General features: G+C 47.7%; 2 protein-coding genes across 7 annotated transcripts; both read left to right on the top strand.

Moving 5' to 3' along the window:
* The first annotated feature begins 1,670 nt into the window (after positions 1–1,670).
* On the top strand, positions 1,671–8,688 carry ZBTB8A (zinc finger and BTB domain containing 8A). 4 transcript variants are annotated; one of them, XM_032132088.1, is made up of 4 exons: positions 1,671–1,812; positions 3,246–4,213; positions 4,766–4,935; positions 5,329–8,688. In XM_032132088.1, exons 2-4 carry the CDS (start codon positions 3,274–3,276, stop codon positions 5,659–5,661), a joined length of 1,443 nt encoding a protein of 480 aa, XP_031987979.1. In that variant the 5' UTR covers positions 1,671–1,812; positions 3,246–3,273; the 3' UTR covers positions 5,662–8,688. The 4 variants fall into 4 exon arrangements, with proteins under 4 accessions (XP_031987979.1, XP_031987977.1, XP_031987976.1 ...); XM_032132086.1 differs by lacking the exon at positions 1,671–1,812 and adding an exon at positions 1,959–2,188; XM_032132085.1 differs by lacking the exon at positions 1,671–1,812 and adding an exon at positions 1,960–2,164.
* Positions 8,689–10,219: 1,531 nt separating this feature from the next.
* On the top strand, positions 10,220–16,249 carry LOC116454921 (zinc finger and BTB domain-containing protein 8A-like). Of its 3 annotated transcripts, none has more exons than XM_032132083.1 (4): positions 10,220–10,439; positions 11,474–12,444; positions 13,403–13,572; positions 15,141–16,249. In XM_032132083.1, exons 2-4 carry the CDS (start codon positions 11,502–11,504, stop codon positions 15,471–15,473), a joined length of 1,446 nt encoding a protein of 481 aa, XP_031987974.1. In that variant the 5' UTR covers positions 10,220–10,439; positions 11,474–11,501; the 3' UTR covers positions 15,474–16,249. The 3 variants fall into 3 exon arrangements, with proteins under 3 accessions (XP_031987974.1, XP_031987975.1, XP_031987973.1); XM_032132084.1 differs by lacking the exon at positions 10,220–10,439 and adding an exon at positions 10,728–10,763; XM_032132082.1 differs by lacking the exon at positions 10,220–10,439 and adding an exon at positions 11,168–11,238.
* The last annotated feature ends 1,174 nt before the right edge of the window (positions 16,250–17,423 follow it).

Consider the following 17,423-nt stretch of genomic DNA (forward strand, 5'->3'; position numbering starts at 1 on the left):
TTTTCCTCGGTAAAAAATATCCCTGGATATTTCAAGTTGGAAAGTGCACCATCACTGAGGGCTGTGATTCTTGAGGAGCATTTCTTTTAACTGGCATTACTGTTAATTAAACTATTATTATATAAGACACGATACCTTTATATATTATTACCGTTAATCACGTTTGATTACCAAACCCAAGGAGAAATGTACGTCAATTTTTGTATCAGCAAGAAAAATGGAATTTTTTTAGAGTAATTGGTAAATTCTTCTCTGAAGAGCAGACTCTCAGCCTTGCTCTGCAACCTTCTTGCTGTGAGGAGCACCTCCTTCACCTCCTTCACCCAGCTGCCAAGCACATTCCCCCTGGATGAACTCTCCAAACAGCATCTCAACTTCAAGTGGGACTTTCTCAGCTGGAATCAAGGGCTCTAAAATTTAGAAACACGAACCAGAAAACCTCGCTGAATGTCTGGGATTGTTTGGGACGCATTGTTGTGCACAACAGGGTGAAATCAGCCCCACGTATGAGAAAACCAAAGTTTGTTCCGTGGCTGTTCGTGGATCCACAGCATAGAGCAGTGAGCAGGAAGTGCTCTGAGGAAAGCACTCGTAGCATCTTTAAAAATTCTAATTAAGCTACTCTAGATATCACTGAACATTTTCCTCATATTTTTTAAATTCTATTGCCTGTTCCTGGCAGATGGAGAACCCTCGAGCTCCTGTTGACATCGACACAAACCCCCACTGACAGACGAGTGAAAGCACCACCCAGGCAGGTCAAACAGAACAAATACCTACAGGTAACATTTTTCCAAGGGAAGCTTTCGGCCGATGAAATAAATCGGGCATAAATGTGGAATAAAAATATGTAGAGCAACCTGGTCTAGTGGAAAGTGTCCCTGCCCATGGTCTTTAAGGACCTTTCCAACCCCAACCATCCTGGGATTCTGTGATTCCATGTTAAATAGAAAGAGGTGTGACTTAGCTGGCTTGACAGGCAGAAATAAACTTTAAAGGCGTGAATTCAAGAGGTATTAAAACCTGATACTACAAATAGATGTTCTGGTTTATATTAAACTGATTGTTTAGTCGGCTGTCTTCTTTATTTCTCAGTGGTGAGAGCTACGAGAAGCTGGTGTGGATTCCAGTTGTTTCATGTTCAAGAATGATTAATTTAGAGCAGAATCTTACAGAAGCAAAATGGCTTTCATGAAGATTTTAAGAGCATGGCCTGAGTTTGAAAGGAGAATCTACAAAACTAAGAAAGTTTATAAAAAAAGGGGAAATAAGCTGGAAAAAATATTGTTACATATATAAAACCCATATACATATATATACAAAATATGAATGGATAAAAATTGGAGATGAATAAATGTATATTAATTAGTGGGAGAATGCTTCTAATGATCAAAGGAAAGAGTCTTTGGATTGTTATCTTCTAGATAAAGAGTCTTTAGGCAATTTTGCTACACTGGGGAAAGAGAGATGAATTGTTTCAAGGTGGAAAGTCTGAAGTTAGGGAACGGAAGGCTAAAAATGCCACAAAGGACTCGGTTAAGGAAGAATGGTTTCCATGGGAAAATAAATATTTATGAAAAATAACTGGGGCGTCAAAATCACAGAAAAGACCCTGGTGGTAAGAAGAGGAAGGAGAAAGACACTCAACTTCGAGGGAGAGAAGGTGAGAGGTCCAGGTTTCGCTTTCAGACATGCTTTCTTCAGAAGATAACAGATACCAACAGAGAAAAGAAGATGTCACATCTCCTTTGGAGGATGCTGCGAGAGAAAGGAGAAGGATTTGGGTCATCGAGGCCCGCGCTATAGATAAAGGTGTGAAAAGGAGGCATCTAGGGCATCCCATCCCCTCCGGGGCAGCATGTGGGTGTGGGAAGCGGCGAGCGGCGGCGGCCGCGGGGCGCTCGGGCCGAGGCAGGCGCTGGGCTGCGGCTGCAATCGGTGCGTTGCCCCTTTAATTGTGTCCCCAGCCCTCGGGCGTCTCTGTCCAACGCCCACGTCAGCAAATACCTTTTGTTTCTCTCCCGTTCGGGCTCGCAGGGCTCGGGGCTGCGGGAGCAGCGGCGCGTCGCCTCCAGGCACGGCGAGCCCCGAGGCGGGGCCGGGGACCCCGCAGCCACCGCCCGCTCCCCCCGGCTCGGCGGCAGCCGCCCGCAGCACCCCGCCGGTGAGTGGCGGCTCCCGCACGCCGGTAGGCCGGGCAGGGCGCTGGGTTTGGGGCGGAAAGGGCCCCGCAGCCAGCCCGGTTGCGAGGGGCGGCGAGGAGGGCGCGGGGCCGCGCAGTGTCCGCGGGCGCCTCGGGCCGCCCGGAGCCGCTCGGTGCCGCCCGGAGCCGCTCGGTGCCGCCCGGAGCCGCTCGGTGCCGCCCGGAGCCGCCCGGAGCCGCCCGGTGCCGCTCGGTGCCGCCCGGAGCCGGGGCTGCCGCGTCCCCGGCGGGCGCCATTTGCAGCCCCGGGCGCGGACACAAAGGGGCTGCGCGGGGCGGGCGGCGGCGAGAGGGGGCTGCGGGCGGCGGGACGGGAGCGGCACCGGGCGCTGGGCACCGGGCGGGGACACGGGCGGGGACACGGGGGGCTGTGGCGGAGCGGCAAACGCGGCTCCGTTCCCGCAGGCGGCTGCGGGCGGCACGCCCGGCCCGAGGCGGTCCGTGCGGGCGGAGGGGAGCGCGCAGCCGGCCGGGGCTGGCGGGCGCTGCGGTCCCCGCGGCGGCAGCGGGGCCGGGAGGCTCCGGCGCCGTCGGGCGTCCCCGGCTGCCGGAGACCGGGCGGGCGGGTGAGTGACGGCGGCCGCGGCCAATGCCGGGGGGCCCGGGGCGCTGCCGCCGAGCCCCGCTCCCGGAGCTTTCGGCGGTGGCGGCGGCGGCGGGGCTGGAGCCCGGGCGGAGCGGGGCGAGGCGGAATCGCCGGTTCGGGGCACGGTCGCGGTCGCAGCCGCAGCTGCTGTTGGCTCCTCGTCTTCCCGGAGCTGCCTGAAGGCTGCGCAGCTCCAGCGGGCGGCACGAGTCCAGCCCCGCATCCTGGGGATGGAGATGCTCCTGTCTCTGCCAAATAACGCGGTCTTGGCTTTGTCATCGCTCTTGTCTTCTTGCAAAATGAATCTATGGTTGGGCATATCGTGGTTTAAATCTATTTACAGATATAAAGAAATGAGACTATTTGTAAAGGTAGCCGTAAAATTGGGTCTGACATCTTTGGCTGAGTTACGCAGCATTGAAGTCAAGAGTGTAATGATTTTCTTCATTTTTTTAGAGCGACGTTTCATTTCATCTTTTCTGGGATGGAGATTTCTTCTCACCAGTTTCACCTCTTGCAGCAACTAAATGAGCAGCGCAGGCAGGACTTGTTCTGTGACTGCAACATCCTGGTGGAGGGAAAGGTCTTCAAAGCCCATCGCAATGTGCTGTTTGCCAGCAGTGGCTACTTCAAAATGCTCCTTTCGCAGAGCTCGAAGGAAACGAGTCAGTCCACAACAGCCACATTCCAGGCCTTTTCTCCTGACACCTTCACAGTTATCCTAGATTTTGTGTATTCAGGCAAATTGTCCCTCACCGGTCAGAATGTGATCGAAGTCATGTCGGCCGCCAGCTATCTGCAGATGACCGACGTGATCAGCGTGTGTAAAACCTTCATAAAGTCCTCGCTGGACATCAGTGAGAAGGAGAAGGATCGCTACTTCAGCCTGTCAGACAAAGATGTGAGTTCCAACGGCGTGGACCGATCCTGTGTGTACAGTGGAGGGTGGAGGGCAGAGAGCAGCCCCCCACATTCCCACTCAAGCCCAGACCCTGGGACTTGTATGATGGGCGGGAATGCTTGGAGCAATTTCAACTATTACCCCACCTCTCAAAGAAATGCCCAGCAGCAGCTGTCCAAACACGAGCAGCGGCAGGATTCCATCAAGAAATCCCGGCACCTGGGGCTGCAGCAACCCTCTGACATCCCCCACTATAAATCAAGCAAGCTGGAGGACAGGGCTGCCGAGCCCGCGGGCCACGCCGCGCCTGCCGAGGAGCAAGTTCACATCGACACGGAGGTTGAAGCTCCTCACGTGGGCTATCAGTTCGGCCAAGGGGCTGAGGTGATGCCCAGGGGCTTGGCTGTGTCGCAGCAGGAGCACGAGTCACCCCGCTCCTCCAGTAAATCCAAGTCTTCTAAAGCTGAGGAGCAGTACGGGAGCATGCCTTCCATCCTGGGAGTCATGGGGAGCTGGGCTGAAGGTGAGTGGGGTTTGGTGCTGAAGGTACACAGACACCTGGTAGTGCTCTGTTCCAGCCCTGAGAAAATAGATCTTACTCAATAGTACAGCACTACTGCCAAAAAGACAGATGTATTGTCCAGAAATGTAGGTTTGGAAAGTTTAACTCGTTATTTTAAAATAATTTTAGGTGATTGAAGTACCTGGGGTATAAAGCTGGCCTTTCAAAATGAATTTAAGTGGGGAGATTTTTAAGCTCGTTTTCACAGAATGGTTATGGTTGGAAAGGACCTTAAAGCCCAACTTGTTCCATTCCCTGCCATGGGCAGGGACACTTTTCACTACCCCAGGTTGCTCCAAGCCCTGTTCCAGCTGGCTTTGCCTGGTGTGTGTTAACACAGCCAATGGTCCACTCCTCCTTTGTTGCACTCCTGTGCAATCCTTGTGCTTGAAACCACCTCTGAATACTGTTTCTAATAAAACTCATGTGCTATTCTTCACATGAAACACCTTTTCCTAGAGCATGACTTTGATTTTTTTTTTTTAAATACAATTATCTTCTGATGAAATACAGATGACCTGGCCAGGATGAGGTTCAAGTGCCCGTTCTGCAGCCACGTGGTGAAGAGAAAAGCCGACCTCAAGCGTCACCTTCGCTGTCACACGGGAGAGCGGCCGTACCCCTGCGAGGCGTGTGGGAAGAGATTCAGCAGGCTGGATCACCTCAGCAGCCATTTTCGAACTGTGAGTATTTTTAGCACCTGCATGATTTATTTAATGTGTAAATCTGGCTAATTAAACACAGTGTGAGTGTATCTGGTTGATCTAATGACTCCTGTAAAGAAGAGGGAATAGAAAATTAATTTGGTTTGGTTGCAGTCAAATTGAGGGGTAATTTGCAGGAAAGGGGAGGAATTTGTTGGGTAATTGATGGCTTGCAGAGGTTCTGCTCTCTGCAGCCTGTGAGAGCTCCTGTGGCCAATTACCGTGCCTGGGCTGGCACAGTTCCCTGTTCGATGTCTCTCAAACCGAGTTAACGCTACGATTTGACGCTGCTCCAACCCTACTTTTTGTCATCTCCAAAACCCCCCCTTTTGGTGGATGCTTTATCAAATCCATCCATTCCCATTTTCCCAGATCCACCAGGCGTGCAAGCCCATCTGCAGGAAGTGCAAGCGCCACGTGACCGAGCTGACGGGACAAGTGGTCCAGGAGGGGACCCGTCGCTACAGACTCTGCAACGAGTGCCTGGCAGAGGCTGGCATAGACAGCATCCGCATTGACTTGGAGGCTGAGGCACCTCTGGAATTCCCACAGGATGGGGATAAGGATTCCAGGTGGCACTACGGGGAAGACAACAGGTCTGACGTGGAGATCGTGGAGGATGGCTCGACCGACTTGGTCATCCAGCAAGTGGATGACAGCGAGGATGAAGCAGAGGAGAAGGAAGTGAAACCAAATATTAGGTAGTTGGAAGATGAGGAGTGGGAATTCCGTGGAAGAGGGAGAATGCACTGTGACCATGTGCCCTCTGCCAGCTGTTGGTGATCCTACAGAGACATGTGGTTGAACAGGTCCAGACTTGCATGTATTTATGGACACGTCATTGAGGCCATTCTGGTTTGTTATCAGAACCCCCAGAAGTTGTTTTGGTAAAAAGAATCCGTCATGAAATAATGGATAAACAAGGAAACTGCAGTATTACATGGATAATTTTTCCAGCAGGCAATGGGGCACGTCTCAAAGCCCTCTTGCAAGGGAGTGAGGTCTAAATACTTAAGACAAAGTCACAGATTTCTGTAAATTGCCCATTTTTTACACCTGCAGAGAGGTGGGGTTTGTATCATTGGGCAACAAACAAAGTATAGAGACCCCAGACACCCTCTCTTGAGTGTTCAGAAGTGAAGAGAATCTTCCATGAAATGTCATGAATTCTTCATGTTAAGATAAGGAAAAAGGCAGCTAATTAAGGAAGAGCATTCAAAATGTTTTGGCACTTTTGTCTGGAAAAGGACTTTTGTAAAATTTATTAGGATAAGGTGAATCTTTAGTAGATCATTTGTTCCAGACCTATTTCTTTAAAAGAAATTAAGCACATGAATGCTTAACGTATCAGAGACAAACTGATTAAAAATTTGGATCATTAATTGATGCCAGTAGATGTTTTAGTCTCAAAATTGGGATCTCAGACTGGGCTGTTTTAATAAGCACTATTAAAATACTCCCTTTTTTTTTTTGGAAACCTCTCAAAAGTGCCCAGACATGGTGGGATTGTTGGGGTGCAGGGCAAGGAGTTGGACTTGGATGATCCTTGTGGGTCCCTTCCAGCTCAGGATATTGAATTCTGTGAACCTTTTCCAGTCTGTACCATATGCCAGCGAGATCGAGATGTACTGGAAGTTCTAGACACCAGATTTGTGTCATTTCATCTACAATTAGGTTTACAGAGATGAGTAATGATGAAGAAATTTGACTTCTCTAACAAAAGAAGCTACTTGGTTTTGTTGCTTAGTGAGTTTCTCTTACCCAGCACTGTCAACAGGAGAGGAGCAGAAGATGCTCCCGGGGTGCTGCTGCTGCTCTGTGTTCCTTGGACAGACCTGAGTGTTAATTCCAATTCTTCATCTTGGGATCATGGAACTCAATGGCTGTAGACTTAGAAAAATTACCTATATTTTTTTCATTTTTACAGCTTTGTAAGCATGTTTGGCTGAACCCCGGGGTTTCTTACACAACAATCCCATATATATATATCTATATATATATATACTATTTAATCTTTCCCAGAGACAGCTAAAAAGTCTCTATTTTATTTTTAGTTGTGTAAAAACTGTATAACCTTCTTGTATCACCATGACCAGAGAGTGCAACATTTTCATTCCAGGCTGCAGGTGACCAGCCCAAGGTCTCTTAAATGACAACTTGAGAACTTCATGTTAAATTCAGTGTAAGCATTAAGCACCCTCCCCTCCGTGGGAAGCATCCCAAGGACACGAGAAATGATATTTTATTGTTCCTACAAAAATTATCATTCATTGGCTTAGACTTGGGGAGGGGGTGACTTAAAAATCTTTGTGATGACCCACATGAAAACACCTTAAACAAGACTTACACTTGCCTCGATTTTATGGGACCCTTGGTCAGCAGCCCACAAAACGGACTTGGTGTGAAAACAGACATTTAATTTCTTGGAGCTTTTAAACTCCTAAAATGCCTGTTATTAAATGGCAAAGAAATATTCCTGAGCAACCTGGACTAAATCAAATGCACAGAACAAGAAATATTGAAAAGAATATGGAGTAACTTTGCTCAAATTTCGCAGCTGTTTCCCTTTCCCTTTCCATTAAACAGTTTGACAACAAATTCCAGGTATCAGTGCCTGGGATACAAAGTGGCTGGAATTGGTCTCTGTGTGTTTGGGGATGGATGAAGGGGAGGGGAAAATGAAGTGTTCTCTCCAGGCCTGAAATCTTAACTGCCAGCTGCAAAGGTCAGCCTATTAAGTGTTTCTTAATAGTGGGGGTGTTTTTAGAAGCAAAAGGATTTTTGGATCAATACTCAATTTAATTAGATACCATAAATCTAAGGATTCTGAGGACCAGCTGCTTCAGAACAAGATCTGAAGTGGCTCTAAATGGGCAAATGGAACAATCTATCCATAGGAAGACTTTTAGTTTTTAAACACAGGCAGATTAATCGTTGATTTGCCGGGCAAATAAGGGCTTTTTTTCTGGATTTCTATGTTGTTATTCTCAGTAGCATAACTAGATATCTGTAGTCATTTTTAAAGTATCTTATTAAGCTTGGAGCTTTAGCTCAAGACTGCGATTCCCACAGGTCAGTTATGTTTTCTGTTCTTTCAAAGTTACCGTGTTTACATTTGTTGCCTTAATTTTGGTTGTTGTTTCCTTATTTTTGTATTGCAAGACAAGATCAATGTTAAGTGCCTTCTGTTTTTCACATCCTTCATTTTACAGTCCCATGTTTCCCTTGGGTTTTTTTTCTCTAAATGAAAATATTTAGGGTTTTTTTTGTCTCCTTCCATTGTCTCTGATTGTCTTCTTCATATTTCTGTGAGGATCACGTGCCACTCATCAGCACAAGTAACATTTCCTTTCCTTTCAAGGAGGAAAGTAAAGGCCACATAGGGATGTTCCCACTGAATTTATTTATTTCCTTGTATTTCTTTCATCTTCATGTCTCTTAGGGACAAGGTTTAGTGCTGGACTTGATCTTAAAGGTCTTTTCCAAGAACTCTGTGATTATTTTTCTTGGCTCGTGTTTACTTTGTGTTCACAAAACCACAGTCAAGAGTGAAGACAAAGTTCATCATCCTCTGATTAATGTCTCACCTCTTAACGATCCTTATTTTCTGACAATATCTTCCCATCCTTTAAAGGCTGAAATACTGAATTCAAAAATTCCCTTTCCCCCTTTTCAGGTGTTTCTTACAGAATTCTCTCTACCACATAAACCTATGACTTGTGTGATGCTTGATTAGTTCTTTCACATCATTTCCCTTTTTTTTTTTGTTTTCCATTAAATTACCTAAACATTTGTATTTACAGTCCAAAAAAATGTCACTTGTCCTTATCTTAAAGGTTAAACTGTTAGGAACCCCTCCTTAAATTGAAAAGAAAAAGACAGACCTCAAAAACCTGACTTCAGAATGAATCTCCCTTTCCAACCTTTTGTAATTTGGATTCTATTCCAGTTCTAAAGAATTGACATAAGGAAAAAAAGCAAAAATATTGATTTAGGGTGGCTTTGAAAATACCTGAACGCCCACAGATCTCTCACAGAGGGCTGACACTGACTGCTGCAGGTATCCTTCCTTTACTCTTGGCTCTGCAGAATGTTCCATCCTCCAGGATTTTGGGATCCATCTCAAGTTTTCAATGATAACTTAGGGGAAAAAAAAAAAAACCACAAAACACTCTGTTGGGTATAAAATGATGGAATATACATTTCTTCCTTGCAGCATCTGGTCACTGTCAGAGTTATCCCATTACAGAGCCGTGCCTATGTCTACCTTATATTTTAATTACTGTTGGTTGGAGGCAACATGTACAGAAATGAAATAGAAGAAAAATTCTCCAATTCTGCCCAAAAGATTGAGTTTTAAAGAAAAGGATGTTATAATCCTCCAGTCCTTGCCTGCAGAATTTTTCCATTCGGTACAAATCTGTACCAACACTGTCTGTTGAGTGATGGGTATAAGTTGATAAGCTACTAAGAAAAGCTTATAATAGCATTTAGTTAAATATTTTCTATACTGTTTAACTTAAAACCCTTCTACATTGGAGGCATAACCTTTCATCCTATTTAACTCATGAAATGCAAAGAGGAGGCTTACTCAGTGCATCAAGATTTTAAACAGAGCAAGAACACAGAACAAGAGATTTTGTAAGGAAAATTGGGAGGAGTGGCTGGAAAGAGCCTTCCCTATCTTGGCTTAGCTGCTGGACTAAATTAAACACTGTTGAAGATCTCACCCGACGCTTGACTGTGGAAATGGGAACTGTTCTTTACCAGGTTCATGCAGCCTGCTCTGAGGAGGGGAATGTACCGATGACTGCAGAGCTTCCTTCTCAAAATTATTCCATGATCTCGCGGAATAAGACTGAAAGAATCTCATCTAACAGGCACGAATTTGAAAGTGTCTTGTCTTCTAACAGGCATCCTGATTCCATTTTCCACCCAGAAGGGAAAACAGGACAATCTGTGTCTTGCACTCCTACGTGCAGCGCTTTGCTTTGGGATTATCCTCACTGTCTGAATACAAAAATCCCGTTATAAAAAAGCTGCGATATCGACTTAATGTCATTAATCCTACACCGCGGAGCTCCGGATCTCTCCCGTTCAGGTGGCTCCTTCCCTCCACACACAAAGGTAGCAACAACAAAGCTTTGTGTGAGCAGGGCAGCGGCCTCCGGGGCAGCATGTGGGTGTGGGAAGCGGCGAGCGGCGGCGGCCGCGGGGCGCTCGGGCCGAGGCAGGCGCTGGGCTGCGGCTGCAATCGGTGCGTTGCCCCTTTAATTGTGTCCCCAGCCCTCGGGCGTCTCTGTCCAACGCCCACGTCAGCAAATACCTTTTGTTTCTCTCCCGTTCGGGCTCGCAGGGCTCGGGGCTGCGGGAGCAGCGGCGCGTCGCCTCCAGGCACGGCGAGCCCCGAGGCGGGGCCGGGGACCCCGCAGCCACCGCCCGCTCCCCCCGGCTCGGCGGCAGCCGCCCGCAGCACCCCGCCGGTGAGTGGCGGCTCCCGTACTGCTCTGCACCGATGGGAAGGACCGGGCGGGCGACGGGGCTGACGGCGGCTGCGAGCGGGCGGCGGCGAGGAGGGCGCGGGGCTGCGCAGTGTCCGCGGGCGCCTCGGGCCGCCCGGAGCCGCTCGGTGCCGCCCGGTGCCGGGGCTGCCGCGTCCCCGGCGGGCGCCATTTGCAGCCCCGGGCGCGGACACAAAGGGGCTGCGCGGGGCGGGCGGCGGGGGCGCGGCGGGAGTGGAGCGGGGGCGGCGGAGCGCTGCCCGCGGAGGGGGCGCGGGCGGCGGGACGGGAGCGGCACCGGCCCGGGTAAGCACGGGCGGCCGGCACCGGGCGGGGACACGGGGGGCTGTGGCGGAGCGGCAAACGCGGCTCCGTTCCCGCAGGCGGCTGCGGGCGGCACGCCCGGCCCGGGGCGGTCCGTGCGGGCGGAGGGGAGCGCGCAGCCGGCCGGGGCTGGCGGGCGCTGCGGTCCCCGCGGCGGCAGCGGGGCCGGGAGGCGACTCCGCGCCGGCGGAGCTGCTCCGGCGCCGTCGGGCGTCCCGGGCTGCCGCGGAGCGAGCGGCCAATTCCGCCGGCCGGGCGGGTGAGTGACGGCGGCCGCGGCCAATGCCGGGGGGTCCGCGCCGGGCGGGCGGCGGCCCCGGGGCGCTGCCGCCGCATTCGAGCGGCCCCGAGGCGCCGAGGCAGAGGCTGCGCCCAGCGCCGACCCGCGTCAGCCGCGACTCTGCCCACGGCGGGAGGGCCAAGTTCTCTTGCCCAGTCTGAGAACCATCATGGCTTGGTCGGCATAATTTTCATTCTTTTGGGATACGGAGTAATCCCGCTGGGATATCTTTTCACCTCTTTTGGAGTTGTTAAGTTTCTTCTCTCTTGTTCTGCAGAGTAGCAGCCGCAGGGAGTTTGGAGATATATTGGGAATGTGATGGAGTTGTTTTAAATTTAAGAGAGTCATCTCTTTAAATTAGGATTCAGCATCATTGATTTAGATTGGCATGATGATGTTTTTTCCTTTACAGCAAACCTTCCTCTTACTTCCAGCCTGGAATGGAGATTTCTTCCCACCAGTCTCACCTCCTGGAGCAGCTGAACGAACAGCGGAAGCAGGACTTGTTCTGTGACTGCAACATCCTGGTGGAGGGAAAGGTCTTCAAAGCCCATCGCAATGTGCTGTTTGCCAGCAGTGGCTACTTCAAAATGCTCCTTTCGCAGAGCTCGAAGGAGACGAGTCAGCCAACAATAGCCACATTTGAGGTCTTTTCTCCAGAGACGTTCATGGTTATCCTGGACTTTGTGTATTCAGGGATATTGTCTTTAACGGGTCAGAATGTGATCGAAGTCATGTCAGCTGCCAGCTATCTGCAGATGACAGATATCCTCAATGTCTGTAAGACCTTCATTAAGTCCTCACTGGATATTAATGAAAAGGAAAAGGATCATTACCTCAGCCTCTCGGCCAAAAGTGCGAGCACTGAACCCGCCCGCCCGACTCTTTATCGCTCCCGAAGGAAAGCAAAGAGCAACCCCCGGCGTTCCTACTCGATCCCGGATGAAAAGCCTAACGGGAATGAAAACTCCTGGAGCAGTTACAGCAGCTACCTGTCCTCACAGGTGATCCTGCAGCGGGCAGAAACCCAGCTGTCCAAAAGAGGCAGGAAACAGGGCTCCACGAGGAAGCGCCGCAAGCACCTGGGGCTGTCGCAGAGCCGGGAGCTGGGAGGGTGCAAATCGGACAGAGCGGAGCGAGCCGGAGCCTCGGATTCCGGTCACATCTCCCGGGGGGAAGAGGAGGCCGAGTTTGATGCCGAGAACGCCGTGGATCGGGATGATTATGGATATCATCACGGAGCAGAGGCGGTACCCAAGAGGTGGTCAGTTACTCAGCTAGAACAAGAACTTTCCAGAACTCCCGAGTTCATGGAGTTAAAGGCAGAAGAACTGTACACCTCAATGCCCACAATTTTAGGGGTGATGAGTAGCTGGAATGAAGGTAAACAACGGAAAAGTTTGGTTTTATTTAGGAGAATTCAGGTGATGATTTGGAGCGAATTTGTATGGCTGCATAGAAACCAAAATGATGCCTAGAATTAGAGGTGATTTCGTCTACTCAATTTTAGTGCTAACATTAAGATTTTGCAGCCAGAACAGGGCATGGGAATTGGAATGGGAGAGACAGGCTGATCCAGGTATTCTGTAAAGTTCAACCAAAACATGCCTGATTATTTGGGCCCAAGTAGAGTTTAATGAAGCCTCAAGGGCTGTAACTGACTTGGGGACCTGAAGGACTAAATTTCTCCACTATTTGGCAGTAACAGAAGTGTTCAACCTCAGTCCAACCTGAGTCCTTCACATGAGAGGTCCTGGCATTGCTGGGATATTGCATTTTGGGGTCCAACCAGCCCAAGCTTCATGGCTGTTTGGCCACACTGCTGATATCACCTACCTGGAGAGGGTGGAACAAAGCTGACAGGTTCATTCCCACGTGCATTCTGTTGGAAATGAACACATCTGTAGATCATAACTGCATATGCTAAAGGCATCTTTATATATCACACAGAGATTATAAATGTCAAAGCTATGAACCATTAGCTGGTGGAAGAGTCAGATATGACAGCTATATATAAATAGGTGTGTATTTATGATCACCTGTATATCTAAAAAATATTGTCAGTAAGAAAACACCATCAAGTGGCCAATTAACACAATAAAAATGGAAGTTGTGGGAAATATATGTATATATAAATCTAACAAATCTATATCCCCCAAAGCCTGTATTTTATGTATCATTATATACTTACATATAATATATACTTACAGAAGCATCCAAATATCCCAAATACTTGGAGATTTCTCCTATTTAAAGGAAATTAGAGCTATCACGTATTTGAAGCTGAACACTGATGAAAGTGCAGCAATCCAGGCTCTGCTGTGTGCCCTGTCCCTGCCAGGTGACCTGCCCCGGATGCGCTTCAAGTGCCCGTTCTGCACCCACACCGTGAAGCGCCGCGCGGACCTGAAGCGTCACCTGCGGTGTCACACCGGGGAGCGGCCCTACCCCTGCGAGGCCTGCGGGAAGAGGTTCACCCGCCTGGAGCACCTCCGGAACCACTTCCAAACGGTAGGAAAACCCACCAGGGTTCACTGGTGGTGATGCCTTTCCCTGGTCTTAAAATCAAGAGTCATGCACGGTTAGAAGGGGAAAAGGGATTTTAATTTGGTATTTATTTTAAGAACCCTTAGGTGCACACGTCCAGGTCATATGCATTGAGATGCACCCACCGAGTGTCTCTCCCCCCCAACATTGGGTATATCATTCTAGGTGTTACTAATTAGCAGATCTATCAAAGATTCCCCAAGGAGAGGCTCGAGTGAGCTCCCCCTCCCCAAGGAGCCTTCCCCTGGATGGTTCTATCTGAGTTTACAGAATGTGTTCTGGAGAGGACCTTGGGCTCTGGGGCACACTGATCCCCGGCTACAAAGCTTCTAAAATGTTGAGTCTCTCAGCTTGACAAACAAGTCCAAGAATGGAGGTAAAAAGCACTGGGAATACAGGAGTTGTAAAAAGGTATAACAGGGGTATAAAAGAAAAGGCAAACAATCTTCATGGCATCAGTGGCACCTGTGTAGGCATTTCACACCCAACGCCAGAAAAGCAGCACGTCAGCTGGAATTGTTCATTATTTAACGTGGCAAATTGTATTTAAAATGTCATTCTTTTAGCACGATTCAGCACGTTTTCACTGTCTAAAAAAAGGATGAAGGCTTGACACTTTACCATGCCATAAATCTAGTCCCTCCTGATGGGAGAGAATTTACTGAAAGTCCTTGCAAGGAGTTTCAAAGATAAACTGAGACTTTTCCTGGAGTTTCAGTGCTTCCAGATAGTTGTTTATGAAGTCTTATCAGAGGAACAGAGCCACCAGCGTGACCCAGGTACAGCATAGAGCACAGAAAGCAGGAGTGAAGGCTCTCTATCAAGATTTACACAGCCTTTTAAAGATATTTTAACCAATAGTTACTAAAAACGTCCATTAGTTTCACTTTCCTACCAATTATTCAGTAACACGGGCAGGAACTGCGGAATTTTCTATCCAATCATCCCAAACCACTTTTACTGCAGAACATGGAGTAGTAGAAGAAGGAGAAGAAGGTTTAGAGAACAACAACAATCCTCCATTTTGATATTTTTTACTCTCATCTATTTACTACAAAGAGAAGCCCAAAACCTCTAAATTTTTCACCCTGTGACAATCTTACATCATAGTCTATCACCTAATTCCCACCACTGCATTTCCTAGTCTATCACCTAATTCCCACCACTGTATTTCCCAGTCTATCACCTAATTCCCACCACTGTATTTCCTAGTTTATCACCTAATTCCCACCACTGCATTTCCTAGTTTATCACCTAATTCCCACCACTGTATTTCCCAGTCTATCACCTAATTCCCACCACTGTATTTCCTAGTTTATCACCTAATTCCCACCACTGTATTTCCTAGTTTATCACCTAATTCCCACCACTGTATTTCCTAGTTGTTGTCTGACTGTTGGTAATGTTTTCCAAGGTTTGAAGCTAAACCAGCGTTGTTCGGGGGGTAAGAACCCTTAAAAACAGGCAGAGAAATATTCTCGGCACTCTGGGTTCCCACAAAGGCTGACTTCCCAAATTTGAAATGCTTTCAGATACACCAAGCTGGCAAACTGATCTGCAGGAAGTGCAAGCGCCACGTCACGGAGCTCACGGGCTGCGTGGTCCAGCAAGGGACTCGACGCTACAGACTGTGCCACAAGTGCTTGGCAGAAGCCAATTTTGACAGCATCCCCGAGGACTTCGATGCATCTGAACATTCTCCTGTGTCCTCCACGGGCAACAAACGGCCCAAATGGGCTTTGGAGGAGGAGCAGAAATCAGATGAAGAGACAATGGAGGAGGAGCCCTATAATTTGGTTGTCCGACACAATAACGATGATATTCCAGATGAGGCAGAGGAAAAGGTGAAGCCAAATCTTAGGTAGATCTTTGTGTATTTGTTATTGGTGGGTTCAAGATTAAATGACTCGTGTCCTACCAACTAATGCTGGTTTACTACTTTTAATAAAATGAAGTATTGCTAAAATTCTATTCTGAGAAGCAAAATTTGGACTGAAACAAGTTGTTTTGCCCACATGGAACAGTGTAATTGCTTCTAAATGTCATCCAGAAAGTACTGAGAATCATAAAATAGCCTGAATTGGAAGGGACCCACAAGGAACATCGAAGTCCAGCTGCTCACTTATTATCTGGAAACTATTTAGGAGAATTGTTTTATATTTCATCGAAGACTTGCTCAGAGCTCCCACTCATTGTGAAAGTGTGAATCAATTTACAGTTCTACATAGGTTCTGTACGATGCAGATTTTTAAAAAACAAATATTGCTGATTTGCTTTGGAAAAACTCGTACTGAGGTGAGCAGCTGAGAAATGTTAAACCACTTTTTTTTGCTGATACTGTAATTAATTTGTACATAAGGCATCAGAAACTTCCTAAGAAAGGAGCGAAGGAAACAAGTGGAATTCTTCCTGCTGAAGAACCTATTTACCAGAGATTTGTTTTCTCAGTGAACCTACTGCTTCTTATAGTTGAGAAAAGCATGATTTAGGAACTCCCACAGCCAGAGTAGAGTAGGTGACCAGAGCATCTGTAGTGCACTTGGGTAGTATGAACTTGCCTTTTTTTTTGTACTGTGAATTTTATAGAAAGATACACCAACGTGGTTCCAAGGAAAATAAAAGTGCAATCACTGGAAGTACAGTTGTCAGGTTTTTTCCATTTTTTTTTTTTTCCAGGATTGATGCAAGATTTGCTTAAACCCATCTATCTTACTCTAGAAATAAAGAGGCCAAGTCCCTCGAATTTCAAGGGGACATTTATGCCTTAAGATCATGGAGCTACTTTAGAAAGGCTCTCCTGCTTGTATAACTTTAGGGTGCTTGACAGCATGAAAACATTTTTTATAAGCACAATTTCCCTCAGAGGTTAAGCAACCTTTGTAATTCTGGAGTCTCTTTAGCTTTCTTAGTCGTATTTATTTCCCCAGTCACTTGGCTCAGAGAACCTGCACTTGGTAGAGAAACTGAAAACACTCGGTACTAAAATGATTAAAAAATAAAAGCTCAAGGAGTGCACAGAGGAAACCTTCTGCCTGAGAGCAGAGAATGGCATTCCCAGTGGGTACTCCTGATAAAGAGCCACTGTTTGGTCTCATGTCTCATTTGATGCTGTGTTTCCTTTCCCGGTAGCAGCATCTGTAGCCTGAAGTTACTGCCAAGAAAGCAGAAATTCCCCACAGAGAATTTGAGAACAGCCATATTGATCCACATCCAGGCTCTGCCTCCAACAGCTGCCATTAAACTCAGGAAAACTGAGAATGGGGCAAGCTTCTGGAAAAATTCCCTAATGCTCTCCCAATCTCCAGCCTTTTTCAGTTTTCCTTGAGATTTGTACATTTAGTAACCACCAATGCAGGTCTTTTCCAAGTACTTCATCACTCTACCCTGCATGAACAGGATCCTTTGACATCCCCCTAAAGGGTTTGCAGTCTAAGAGTGTTTTTTAATTACCCACCTTCAAGTAGTTAATTGTCTCAGTGGTCTCCTGTAAAGCCCTGGGAGAGCAGCACTGTGAGCTGAAACCTGCCACTACCACAGCTGTGCAAATGAACAAGGTGAATTTAAGGCCTGTTTTGTAGTAAGTACTTAATAAATATTGGGGGAAAAAAAGAAAAAGATTAATAACACTTAGTTAATTCCAAATGTTTTCCTAGCAAGCTCCTGTCAGTATTTCAAAGAGTAGAGCACTTCAGTGTGTTACTATAGCCTGGGACTGATCTTGGGGCACCTCAGCATTTGTCTACAAAGTTAAAATTTAACCACGTAAATTTCTTCTCTCATGTTTTAGAGAGCTGAGATAAAGGAAGGCTGCCCTC

Source organism: Corvus moneduloides, chromosome 23, assembly GCF_009650955.1.
Source record: "Corvus moneduloides isolate bCorMon1 chromosome 23, bCorMon1.pri, whole genome shotgun sequence".
Lineage (NCBI taxonomy): Eukaryota > Metazoa > Chordata > Aves > Passeriformes > Corvidae > Corvus > Corvus moneduloides.